At 39.3% G+C, this 12,616-nt stretch overlaps 1 protein-coding gene across 1 annotated transcript in view; it reads right to left on the bottom strand.

Annotated features, from left to right (window-relative positions):
* Window positions 1–12,616, bottom strand: part of ANO4 (anoctamin 4) — a 118,041-nt gene that overhangs the window by 84,274 nt on the left and 21,151 nt on the right. The window contains exon 4 of the mRNA XM_058805155.1: window positions 7,969–8,127. Coding sequence (XP_058661138.1) covers window positions 7,969–8,127 — 159 coding nt within the window. The remainder of the gene's footprint in view (window positions 1–7,968; window positions 8,128–12,616) is intronic.

The raw sequence follows: 12,616 nt of genomic DNA on the forward strand, positions 1-12,616 counted from the left end.
AATAAGACAGTCTGATTTCCACTTGCTCTGTCTGCATTGAGATGAAATGAATAGCTCAATGTTTAAAACTAAATAGCTGGAAGCACTTTCATTTATAATGCTTGTGGTTAGGTTTGCATTTCAGTCTGGTTCTCTTTTTGCAGGCATAGAACTATGTCATATTGATGTCCCTGGCCATGATTTGTGCATGGAACCAGACACAGTGCTTAAAACATTAAATAACAAGCTGCACCTGCTAATAATAATAGTTATTCTGCTCATGAAAATACAGAGCCTGCAGGCTGCATAATTTGTACTGTAAGTTCATTAGCTGTAGCTATTTACATATTGAATAATAGGATCAGAAAAAGTGAGACACTGAAACAACTTACAAGAGTCCATGAAAGCTACAGAATATTTGACACTGGTCACAGTAGTGGAGTAACGTTGAATTACACCTGTGGTGGGTTGACCCTGGCTGCATGACAGATACCCACTAAAGGCACTCCATCACTCCCTTTTTCATCAGGACATGGGAGAAAATAGAAGAGGAAACTTACAGCTCTAGATGAGGACAAAGAGAAATCACCCGCCTGTTACCATCATGGACCAAACAGACTTGACTTGGAGAAATTAATTTAATTTATTATCAATCAAATTAGAATAGGATAATGAGAAATAAAACCAAATCTTAAACACCTTCCCCCAACCTTTCCCTCTTTCCAGGCTCAGCTTCGCTCCAACTTTTCTCTACCTCCTCCTACCCAGTGGTTTCTAAGGACAGGGAATGGGGGCAGCAGTCAGGTCTTTATGTGCTGTCTCTGCTGCCCCTTCCTCCTCAGCAGGAGGACCTCTCACACTCTTCCCTTGATCCACTCTGGGGTCCCTTCCACAGGAGATAGTGCTCCACTAACTTTTTGAACTGGAGTCCTTCCCACAAGCTGCAGTTCTTCACAAACTTCTCCAGGGTGTGTGTCTCTTTCATGGGATGCAGTCTGTCAGGAACAGATTGTTCCAGGGTGGGTCTCTTGCATGGGGTCACAAGTCCTACCAACAAATCTGCTCCAGCATGGGCTCTTCTCTCCACAGGTCCTCCACAGGAGGCCACAGGTCCTGCCAGGAGCTGGCTCCAGTGTGGACTTCCCGCAGGCTCACAGCCCCCTTTGGGCATCCATCTGCTCCAGTGTGGGGTTCTCCACAGGTTACAGGTGGATATGTGCTCTCCTGAGGGCCTCTATGGGCTGCAGGGGCACAGCTGCCTCACCATCATCTGCAGGGGAGTCTCAGCTCCAGCAGCTAGAGCACCTCCTCCCCTTCCCTCTTCACTGACCTTGGTGTCTGCAGAGTTGTTCCTCTCACATATTCTTATTCCTCTCCTTTGGCTGCTGGTCTGCAGCAGGCTTTTTCCTCTTTTTAAATACTTTATCACAGGGGTGCTACCATTGTTGATGGGCTCAGACTTGGCCAGCAGTGGGTTCATCTTGGAGCTGTGTGGCACTGGCTCTGACAGATGTGAGGGAAACTTCCAACGGCTTCTCACAGAAACCCTCCCTGCAGCCTCACTTACCACCAAAACCTTGCCATGCAAACCCAATACTAGGTCTCATCTCCTCCAAAGATAAGCAAGCCTAGTTTTGTCCAGATGCCAGTTTGGCCTAAAGGAAATCTGTTAGCCATAGGTGACAACCTGCATGTTGCTTGACCTACCACGCACGCACAGTAGGGATAATCACCACTCTCGCCATTGTCCCAGTGCTTCCCAGTACACATCTCACATGGGCATGCTCATAGCTATCTTTCTCTCTGTCAAAAAGCTCAGAGGACCGCTGATATAATTTCAAGGGTGCAAGCTTTCCCTAGCCACCATTTTCTCTAGTGGATGGGTGCTTTTGATTTGTGCAGAGCAAGCTCAACAAGACAGGGAAAGGATATGAGCACCAAATAAAAACTCGGTCAGGAAAAGATTTTCCGGCCGACCTGCAGCTTGCTCCTGGCTACCACACAAACTCTCCTGGCAAGTCGTAAAAGTCAGTTGACCATAGACTGAGCACTCTGGTTTAAACTGTATGCCTGGTTGATTAAATTACATCTGTAGGAGCAATAAACTACAAAAAAGTTATTGTTCTTTCAATAACTGGATAAACTGAAGTCATAACTGGAAAAATAAACTTTGAATCAACTATAAAGGCATTGAGATTTTATTATGTGTGGCTCAGACAACCAAATTACATAAGTTACATTTATAAAACACCTTTTCTAACTCAGATCTGCAAGTGCCACTTGGGGTCTGGAAGTCAGTTCAATTCTTTTCTACCCATGAATCACAATCAGAAAAAAAGCATTTATGTAACAGGAATCTCATGAACAATTGCGCTGATGATGCACAAACAAGAAAAAACCAGATCAGTCTCTCATAAATGTTTTGGTTCTGCAGTACTAACAACAACAACAACAAAAAGGAGTAGATGTCATTTTTTTTCCAGAAAGTTGATAGTATTTAATTAAGTTCAGACGCAATAGCTGTTGATTATAATGTCTCTTTCACATCATCACTTTCTGAACACTGTGATCAGAAGTTTCAGTCTTTGAAGTTCTTAGCTTTTTCTTGTTCTTTATTTCTAAGTTTTAGCTCACTTTGACATGGTCATAGGTCTATTTTCCTTTTACACTCAGGGATGTGCTAAAAGTCACGGAGATACTCTGCGTGCTCTTTCTGTCAGCTGTAATTTCTCTCAACATTCATCATCTTGAAAGCAGACTCCAACTTGCTGCTAAATATAACTATCTTACTGAATGCATGTTTCTAGCTTCTTACGTCCTGCCCCATTAGCACAAAGTTACAGCTACATTAAAAGAAACTTCTTTACACAACTATTATTAGCTCTTCAGGAACCTATCTACATCTGCTTGCAAACTTGAAAAGTCACGAAATAATAGTATTCTGTAATTATATTGTATCCACTACTGAAAGTATTTCAAAATATAACTTCTAGGGTCATGTTACCATAACTTAAGACTCTGAGTATACCCACTAGTAGATGTTTGTTCATACAACACAACTGAAGCTTATACCGTGCTTTTCTTTCTTGTCCTTTTGGGTTTTCCCCAGAGAACACCTATTATGTATTTCTTCTATCTATTGTATACACCAGCTGTGTTTTTGCTGCCAGCTGTTGCACCAGAAATGCCAGCTGCTGCTTGAGGCAGGGAGCGAATGCAATTAGAGGTGCCCTGGTGACAGCTTGACACTTATGGTGACAAAGTTTAAATTTCTAATCAGGCATGTAAGTCAAAAACCCACACAACTTGGATTCTCCTGAAAGCTGGACCAGCACTACACTGACATCATTTATCAGGGAGATGCAAAGACCAATGTGCCAGCAGAAGTCCAAATGGATTGGCTGTTACTGGTAAAATATCTGAAGCTAGTTTCTGAAGCACATTCTGTGTGCAGTAGTTGGGAGGAGTCCAGCTTTCCAGGGCAGTAAGGAATGTTATTGGTTTAAAGTAGTTAATTGCTTTTATACTGAGACATTTGTTGCCATAAATATAAAAAAAAAAATAAAAGGCCTGAATATTATTTTCACTACTCACGTGGGTAGTTCCCATTTACTTCACTTCTATCACTCCCTTTCTACTTGTCTGCCAATCCCTTTTTCAAGTAAACTGCATTAAATCAATTTATAATCTATAAATTAAAAACTTTGAACACAATCATTAAGCATAATATATTAAGTACATTTAGTAGTAGAAATACTCTGTATGACATAGGTTAGTGTAGTCATGAGAAGCAGAAAAACCAAAAATATCATGCTATGTTCAAACTAAATGTAGTGTGTTCCTAGGGCTACATGATCAGATCCTAACCCAACATCAGACTCATTTTGGATAGATTGTTCTTAGCTAAATGCAAGATGACTTTCTTCTTTTTCTCTTGTAGAAATTACACATGCAAGTGTGGTCTGTCTTTGTTCATCCAGCATAAATTTCTCACCTCTGTCCTGCATTTGCATTACTTTAAAGTGCAGCTTGAAAAGTTTGCAAGTGAATGAGTAATACAAGTTAGCTGCTGCATGCTGGCCACCTCCATGCATGACCTATTATGATAGTGTAGTTTAAAGTATCTTACTGAAACATTTCTGTAATACTGTATTTGTGTACCAGAACTGCATAGATACTCTTTACAGCAACTGAGTTCTACCTGGTCATTTAGGACAGGTAAATGGTAATCCATGCTGCAGGAATAATTTGGGAAAAGGATACTTCCCCAGATTTTGGTCAAGAGGTTAAATTTATAAATATTTATTCTTAAATATTGAAAAATATCATGGGCTCAAAGTAATTTTGACTCTTCATTCTCTCTTGAAAAGACAGGTTTTCCAGAAATTGCTGGGCTACAGGGAGGAACATTTAATTTGGAATGGATGCTATCTGTATTTTCACATAAAACTGATCACAAGTAATTCTCTACTGCATGACAGTGGGTTGATCTAAGTCTCAGGTTTATTTTGCATTAACATAAATTTGAAATGTACCATCAGAATGTGGACAGTAACACCCTGTTAACCTTTTGCCCACCAGCTCTGGAAGGGATGAGTCTCATGTGATATTTACAGGGGATATCAGTGCCTACAAACTTACAGTGGGATAGGTACCTGATCTCCTGTAAGAACATGCTCCACTTGGAGAATGTCCTCTCCATTTTCCCCACACATAAGTCTTTTGCAAAGAGTATTGATAAATGAGAGCAGCAGCGTTATCGAGGATCCCAGAGCCAGGATTTCATGGTTGCTTATCTCACTTGTGAGACATTGGAAAAGAGAATAAATCAACAAAGAAATTGCTTCACCTGGTGAAAAGAAAATACAGTCTCTTTTCCAGGAATTACCTACAGTTTTGATTACCTTATTTGAGCATCTCTGCATGTGATCACATGTGTTGAATGTGGTCTGCAAGTGTCTGTCTGTGACAGGGTCAACACACTCATCCTATCCAGAACCAAAGCAGGGGGAAGCATCATAAAATTACTTGTGCTGTACCACTCAAATAGCATTCACTCTTAGAGTGTTGTTTTCAATTTAAAATCTTTACTATTTCATTTTGTTTTTCCAATTTTAATTTTTTTCACTCTTTAAAAATATTTTATCATTATTTTTTTCTTTCTTTTTTTTTTTTTTTTTGGTCAAAATTTTCATTATTTTAATTATCTGTTCCATGGTCTGGGATCCCCTCATTCTTTATTACTGTAGGTACTGAGCACCAAATCTAGCAGAACTTCCAAGGCAGAGTGGTATGGTACAGCTGAAGACTGTGAGTGTGAATTTCTTGGGAATATCTGCAAAATATTATCACCTTTTCCTGGAGTCAGAAACATATATCTGTTGAGAACTTTCTTGTTACATGATCTTGACATTGTGCCTGAAGTTATCTCAGCTGTTGTGAATTCATTTCAGAGTGACTTTCTCATTTCATGCTGCTAAGTGAGCACTGCTCCCTGCATTCAGCACTTCCTGGGAATTCCACTGTGCTGTACTTGTCAGTGAGCCACTGCAGTGCACTTCTCCCTCCCTGCAGTGAGGCATATGGGTTTGAAATTGCACCGTGCAGATTAGCTCTGTAAGTTTTCCTCTCTGCCGCTGGTTTCATGTTAAAAGGACAGGGCTAACACAACCAAATGCCAAGATATGAACAGCTGGTAGCCAAAGGAGATGAACCAACAACCACTCAAAATTCATAAAAGGTAAAAAATTTCTTTCAGTCCAACAGCTACTACCTATTGCCTCTGTGAAATTGTTCTGTGGCCAAAGAAATAGGCAGTTTTCTCATTTTATCTGGGAGCAAACGCACTATACTGCTTCCAGTGGAAACAGTATAGTGCATGTGAACAACTTGAAAAATACCCTGCAGTTAAAATTTTCCAGAATTAACACTCAAAATGACGCACGGTCTCAAAAACAGGAGAAGTAAAAATAATGAGAAATATTCTAGACACTAGGTGATCACACAGCTAAGTTTAAAATGTTAAGTGTTATGCAGCACTGTTCTTAATCTCTGGAAATGGGGGAGGGAGTGTACTAAGAATGCACATATTTACTTCAGGATTATAATTTAATTTAGAAACTAACATGATCATAAAATGTACATGCTAGAGTTTAGTTTTAGGTCAGAGTGTTAAAAAAGATTTCTACCCTTGATTTTAAAAACATTAGCCCAAGTCATGTAGCACAACCTCATTTTGATCATTCTGTGTTTAGAAAATGCACAATTACTGATGCTGGCAAGAAGTCACACCAAGGGCAAATGAGATCAGTAAGAAATAAAACTGCATGTCACTAGCAAAATAGAAACTGAAATGAATAATCAAATTGGCAGATCATTCATGCAGCCTAGGCAGCAAAGTCCAAATAAATGATCCTGAAAGCCAAAAAAAGTCATCTATAGCAAGCACTTAGATCATCAATTTGAAAAAGTTTTCAGCACAGAATGTTGCGATAAGTTTCATAATACTTAAAATATACAGTGATTTCATAGCTTTCACTGCTGGCCTTAGCACAGTTATAAATCTGCAAAAACCACAAAGTAGGAAAAAATTTATTTGAAACCATTAGACATATGTATTAATAGGGAGGATTCCTTCCCCATTTCTTTTCTACAGTGCCCAAATTTTAGAGTTTTTGTCAGCATCTCTCCTGGTGGAGGCAGGGCAGAATTCTAGGATGTGAAGGTGAATAGCTGCAGCAACACTCCCCTGTTCTTGAATGTTGGGTTACAAGTCCTATAGGCAGTAGCACATATACAGGAAATGTAATAATGAACAATCTCTGGCATTGAAAACATCTATCAATTACTGCAGCACTGAAGACGATGACTTCCAGCTTATTTGAAGGAATAGTTTAGGGTAACTTTTGGTGGAACCAGTAAAATGCTCTTAATACACTTACGTACATCAGTACCCATGTTCAGTCAAAAACATTTAAACAAAAGAAACATTTTCATTTTTCTGTAAAGGCTTCCCCTTTTTCCTCCCTGGTGTTCTCCAAAGAACTGTGCATGTCAAGCACACAGACAGAATATTTACACATGCACCAAAAATTCAGTGAAAGAAAGGGAGATAATGTGTAACACCTATATCCTGAAAATTCCTCTTCTGTTTCCATCAGTGGCAGTATGACAATGCATATTAGCATGAGTGTGAGTCCACTAGGCACAAATAAAAGAAAAACTAAGCAATAGCTGCTCAGGATGGAAGTGAGGCTTAAGCCCTGCTTAAGCACATTATCAAAGTTTAAGGAAGATCATAGGCTTGGCAAAAGAGATATGGTCTCTTAAAGCCTTGCTCCTGCTACCTAAAATATCAATACATTTTAGATATATTGCATTCATTCCTACGCTCTTGTCCATAAAAGAGTATATCTTTTATTTAGGGCATTATATGGGAAATAACATAGATATAAATGATTCATATGTACTGCCCAATTATTTCAATGCTTAGGGTTAAGACAGAAGGAGAAACTTTAAGCTGTTTTCAAACTACTAAAATACTTCTTACGTTGCTTTGCCTAAGCTGACAGATAAAGGAAGGCAGGAATCTAGTTAGGTCTCTGGAAAGAGTACCAGGAGCCTCAGCAAATAGTGGAGCACGTGGCTAGAAGAAAATGTAGTGCAGAAATATGGATTGCACCCAGTAGAATTCAGGCCATTCAAACCCAGCACTTGTTTTTTGTATTGCACAGCACAACAGATGAAGTTCTGTGGCCTACTTGTGCACGAGGTTGAAAAAGATGACTGTAATGGCCTGTTTGGCCTTCAATCCCTGTGTCTGATTTTCCTTTAGGCTACACTTTTGCCCTGCTCTGGCCTATATTTAGGCATGCTTAAAAGCATTTTTCTACTGCTACAACAGAGTGAAGGAGTTTCAGAGTAAACGAATCATACCCCCAGATTCTATATAACTTCAACATGAAAGTATTTTTAAGGAATATATCTTACTTCTTTTTCCATTTGGAGTCCTTCTGCTCTGATATTTCTCTCAAATACTTCTCTCTTCTCTGTCTGTGGATTAGATTTTCTATACACAAGGATGTAGTCAATCCGACATTTCCCATCTCTAAAATATAGTCCATTGGTTTTGTTCTTATCAGGTACTTCCTGCAAAGAGAAAATCAAGCATTTCAGTAATGTTAATTTTCCTTGATAATTGCTGCATTGCTGTTGGCATCATCAGTTTTCAGTACTACTCAACAGGAAAGATAAGGAATCTCAACAAGCTGTTCAAGTTTTAGGCTCTTCACATACAGTGCTTCTGATTTCATCTGAGAGGAGCAAAGACTTTCCTACTTAAGGTGATCTCAGGGGGCATCAGGAGGTCTAAGAAAATGCTTGGACATATGGGGATGGGATAGGAGAGAATAGAAAACACAAGTCAACCTCCTTCCCCCACCACTCTCCAAAAGGTTAGGAATAATTTCTTATTTATAAAATAGAGCAGGGAATAGTGTTACTGAAGTGTAAATTTAAAATTAAGAACTTAGTATGGCTGAATGTCTGTGTACATGCGAAAAGAGTAACCATTAACATTGTCATTATGGTTTACTGTGGTGGCAAACACTACAACCTGGCACAGAGATTTTCATTACTTTGCCCCATAGGACACTGACAACAATATGAAGATTCTGTGCTGACCTCACTATACCTCATCAAACTAACTACTGAATATTCCTTGCTTAAGGAACAGCTGAGGATGGATTTATTTGGAAAAAATTATTGGTGTGTTGGCGTGGCAGCACATAAAATCAATAAAAGCAATAAATACTGTCTCTTTTCTTTATATATTAAAAAAAAGCCTGTTCAAATGTTTGGTCTGACAGAGAAACACAACTTGATTTCACTGTTCATAAGAGGATGAACAGGTCACTCTCCTGAGATATAAAATACCAAACTACTGGTCTTTTTCCAGTAATTCATGAGATGAAATTCTCTACAGATCCTCCCCACAATTTAACACTACTTCTACATTATACAAGGTCTGCCCAGGGTTTAAGCATTCACTTTCAGAGAAGTTGAAATTGCATGGCAGTTTGCAATGGTTGGAGCAATGGTCTCATACAGGAAACGTACACTGTGAAGGATACATGGGAACAAACAGCACTCCCTCTGAGCAGTATAAAGGGCAGGGACCTTCAGGAACTTCAAGATCAGTCCAGCTTTAAGCTGAAGGGAAGGTTAAGCTAATTTACCTCTGTTTTTCCAAAACTCACTCTGCTATTCCTGACAAAACCAGCCCTGCCCTATAATACACAATCAAGTCTCTGAAAAAAAAAAAAAAAAAAGAATATTTTGACTTTCACATCTGGGGGAAGGAGGGCATTTACAAATACTTTCCCCATAAAATAATTGCTTCTGAATTTAAATCACAAAGTGAACATTATAATAGGAAAAATTATTTTTACCGGAAAACCCCCCAAAACAATTTTCCCATTCAAACAGTTTAGTATATGCTATCTTTCTGATTCTCAGCAAGCATTTTGATTAAATGGAAAAACCAATGAAAGCATCCCAAATGTCCCATCCCCTTGGTACATCCAGTTCCCTAAAGGAAGAAAGGAATTTTTTAAACATTCTTTCATTACAGTGTCTAACTCTTGACACAACTAAGGGCAGACTTGATACAGTGGAACAGTTCTTAGAGCCCAAAAAGAAGGCAAGAAAAAGGATTTAATCTCTAAGGAAAAAACAGTAGCAAACTATTTATATCTATACTGCATATCATGCTGATAAATGATATTATCAAGATAGAAGTGTTTTTCATAGAACATTAAATGGGAAAACAGCTCAGGAGACACATTTTATCTTTTTCCACTAAAAATCTCTGTTGAGAATACATAAAAAAAACCCTAACAGCCCCAAGGGTATTTAAGGTTATTTAAATAAAGGAAGGGTGTTGCAGGAGATTTAGAGGCTGTGGGTCAGCTTAGTGGTCCTGTTGTGATTTCTAACCCTCCTGGCAAGCCTCTTGTTCAGTAGTCAGAGTCAATATGTGGTTTTAGTGTAATAGGAAAGGAGCTGCAGAGCAAAACAATCCATGCTGAGGATCTGCTGCGTATGCTATGTAAACGTAAGGGCTCACTTTGGGCCCACTGTAATCTGGTCTGAAGGACTCACGGGATTTACATCCATAAGGAATACAGGTTTAAAATCCTGCACTGCTCTGGACCACAAAGAAATCATGGGTAGGGAGAACTGAGAGATACACTTCAAATGTACACTCCTCATCTGAACTCAGACCCATCCTGAGAGTGCCTTAAGGAGTGTGTCCTTCTCTGCATGCAGGAGTGACTCCACTGGAAAAATTGATTTGCCCCTTCTTAAGTTTCTTCTTTCTCTGAAGAAAATTGGTTTGCCCTGCACTCATCAGTGAATGCAAAACCTTATACTAAAGAGTATCTATGAGATTCAGCCAAGGGATTTGGCTTGTTGGACTTCAAGTATGACTGCTGGGGACAATTACCTCTCTTGGGCTTGTGAAACACTACCAGCTACAGTACTGTAATTTTTCTCTCAGAAAGGCAGCTTGGACATCCTTATCTGTACGTAAAGATCCTTTTCAATTTAGGAGCACTGTGTGTCAAAGCCAGACTGATAAACCCTATTAGACTGTTACAGCCTCTGGGAAGGAACCCTTTCTCTGGCTCTCTGTTACAGACTCTAAGGCAACTTTATAGACTGAGTCTGGACTGTCAAGAACTCTTGAGGATCTAACATGATACTGAGACAGTCAGGGCTGGTTCAGCAGTGTCAACTTCAGGACTTGTGCATCATCCAAGTATTGTAATACTCTGGCTTATGCTATGCCGGACAGAAACTTGTCCTACCTTCCTCCAGATATTGCATCTCCCTTACCTGTGTAACAAAATCAAAATTCGGTTTTCCTAAACAGAGGAAGAAAAAACATATAGCACTAGATCTGACTGGTTTTTGGTGAAAAAGTGGTGCAGTCATGTATGTCAAACCTCCATTCTTTCATCTGAAAAAGGATGCTGGAAGAAAGTAGAAGAGTGAAGACTTCACTCTAACAAGAAGCTCAGCATTTCTGTCTGTCTTTATGACTGTGCTGTAATACAATATGCGTTGTATAATTTGCACTTGTTTTCCAAGGAATACAGCAGTTTTTATATTCTCAGGTGCTCAGCGGGGAACCATCAGCATTCAGACATGACTCATATACATGCATATGCTAGGGGAGCTTTAGGGCGAGGGGCTTACCCACACATATCCATACAAACCCTACATACATCTGAACAGTGTATCTTTTCCTTCTAGAACTCAGCAGGGACCAAGTACTTTGAAACTCTTTGGTAGGCTGCAGCATCCCTTAAGTCCCATTAAGACTTTCAATTTTCACCTTTTTTTTCCCCATCTTACACCTTATGTGAACTACATTGCTGTTTTCCTCAAAAAGACCCCTTAAATCTGTTCATATTCCTCAAAGGTTTCCCTTTCCCTTAAAAAAAATCAAAAAAGAACACATCTAAGAGAAAAAAAAATGTTTTGAGGTATTGTTTTTTCAATATTATTACATTAAAAGCAGCATGATAATCCTTCAGATCATTTAATGTTATTTTTTCCTCTTTAACTTACAAAAGACGTGTGCCTTTCACCTGTTCCTTTTTGTTACAGACCATATGGTACATAGTCCCAAAATGCAACATGGGACTATTGTGTCAGATTTGCCTATTAGGGTGCAAGCAGGCAAAGAGAGCCCTTTGTACATTGTACAGGAAGCTAAGGAAGAGCTATGATTAAAGAAGATGAAATTGTGAGCAAGGTCAAACATATTCAGGGTGCCCTGAATTTTGTTGCTTTAATTATCTGTCTAAACATTCGAGGAGTGCAGCTCTCTATGGGCTGAATTTCTAGAACAAAGAAAATCTCTGTCTCTCTCCTCAGCAGTGTTGCCCAAAAGAATTTGCACCACAAAACCCTCTAGCTCTTGAAAAAGATAATCTCTAATTTCCTCTTCTAAACTCTATCAAAACTAGTAAACAAAAGACGGTCAGGGCAGGGCCCTCAGCAATGTCCTGTGGTTTTCCACTCTTTTTAAATTACTAGCGTGGTCTCTGCCAGTTCTGATCTGTTCCAGTCAGCCCTCTGCCAAAAATTCCTCAGGAAATCTTGCAGGTAACATCAGACCAGTCCAGAAAGGTGCCTAGATATAGCTCCATTCCTGAGGTGGAGGAAGGGAGAAAAGTCCCTGGTCCCTTCACTTGCTGGGGAAACAACCATGACATCCATGGGTGTCAGGGCAGTGGGAGGCAAAATTAAAGGGCATATTGTTCCTTTCTTCATAAAAGACACAGGAAGAAATTAAGATCCAAATTTTCATCATGGGTCCATGACACTTTGACTGCTTTAGGACAGATTTTAAAAGGGATTATGTTCTCTGAATCACTATTATGCACCATCAGGTGATAATTTTTCCTCATTGGAAGGGAATGTGTCTCATAACTGACACCCAATGCTTCTCATGGGAGTTGTAGATAAATCCCCTCCACACTCTTTCCTCTTAAAGGATGGATATAGGGAAAATTTTTCAGCATTTTCAGAAGCATTGAAGCCTTAGATTAGTATAGATATTTCA

Source organism: Ammospiza caudacuta, chromosome 5 (genome assembly GCF_027887145.1).
Source record: "Ammospiza caudacuta isolate bAmmCau1 chromosome 5, bAmmCau1.pri, whole genome shotgun sequence".
Classification (NCBI taxonomy): Eukaryota; Metazoa; Chordata; class Aves; order Passeriformes; family Passerellidae; genus Ammospiza; species Ammospiza caudacuta.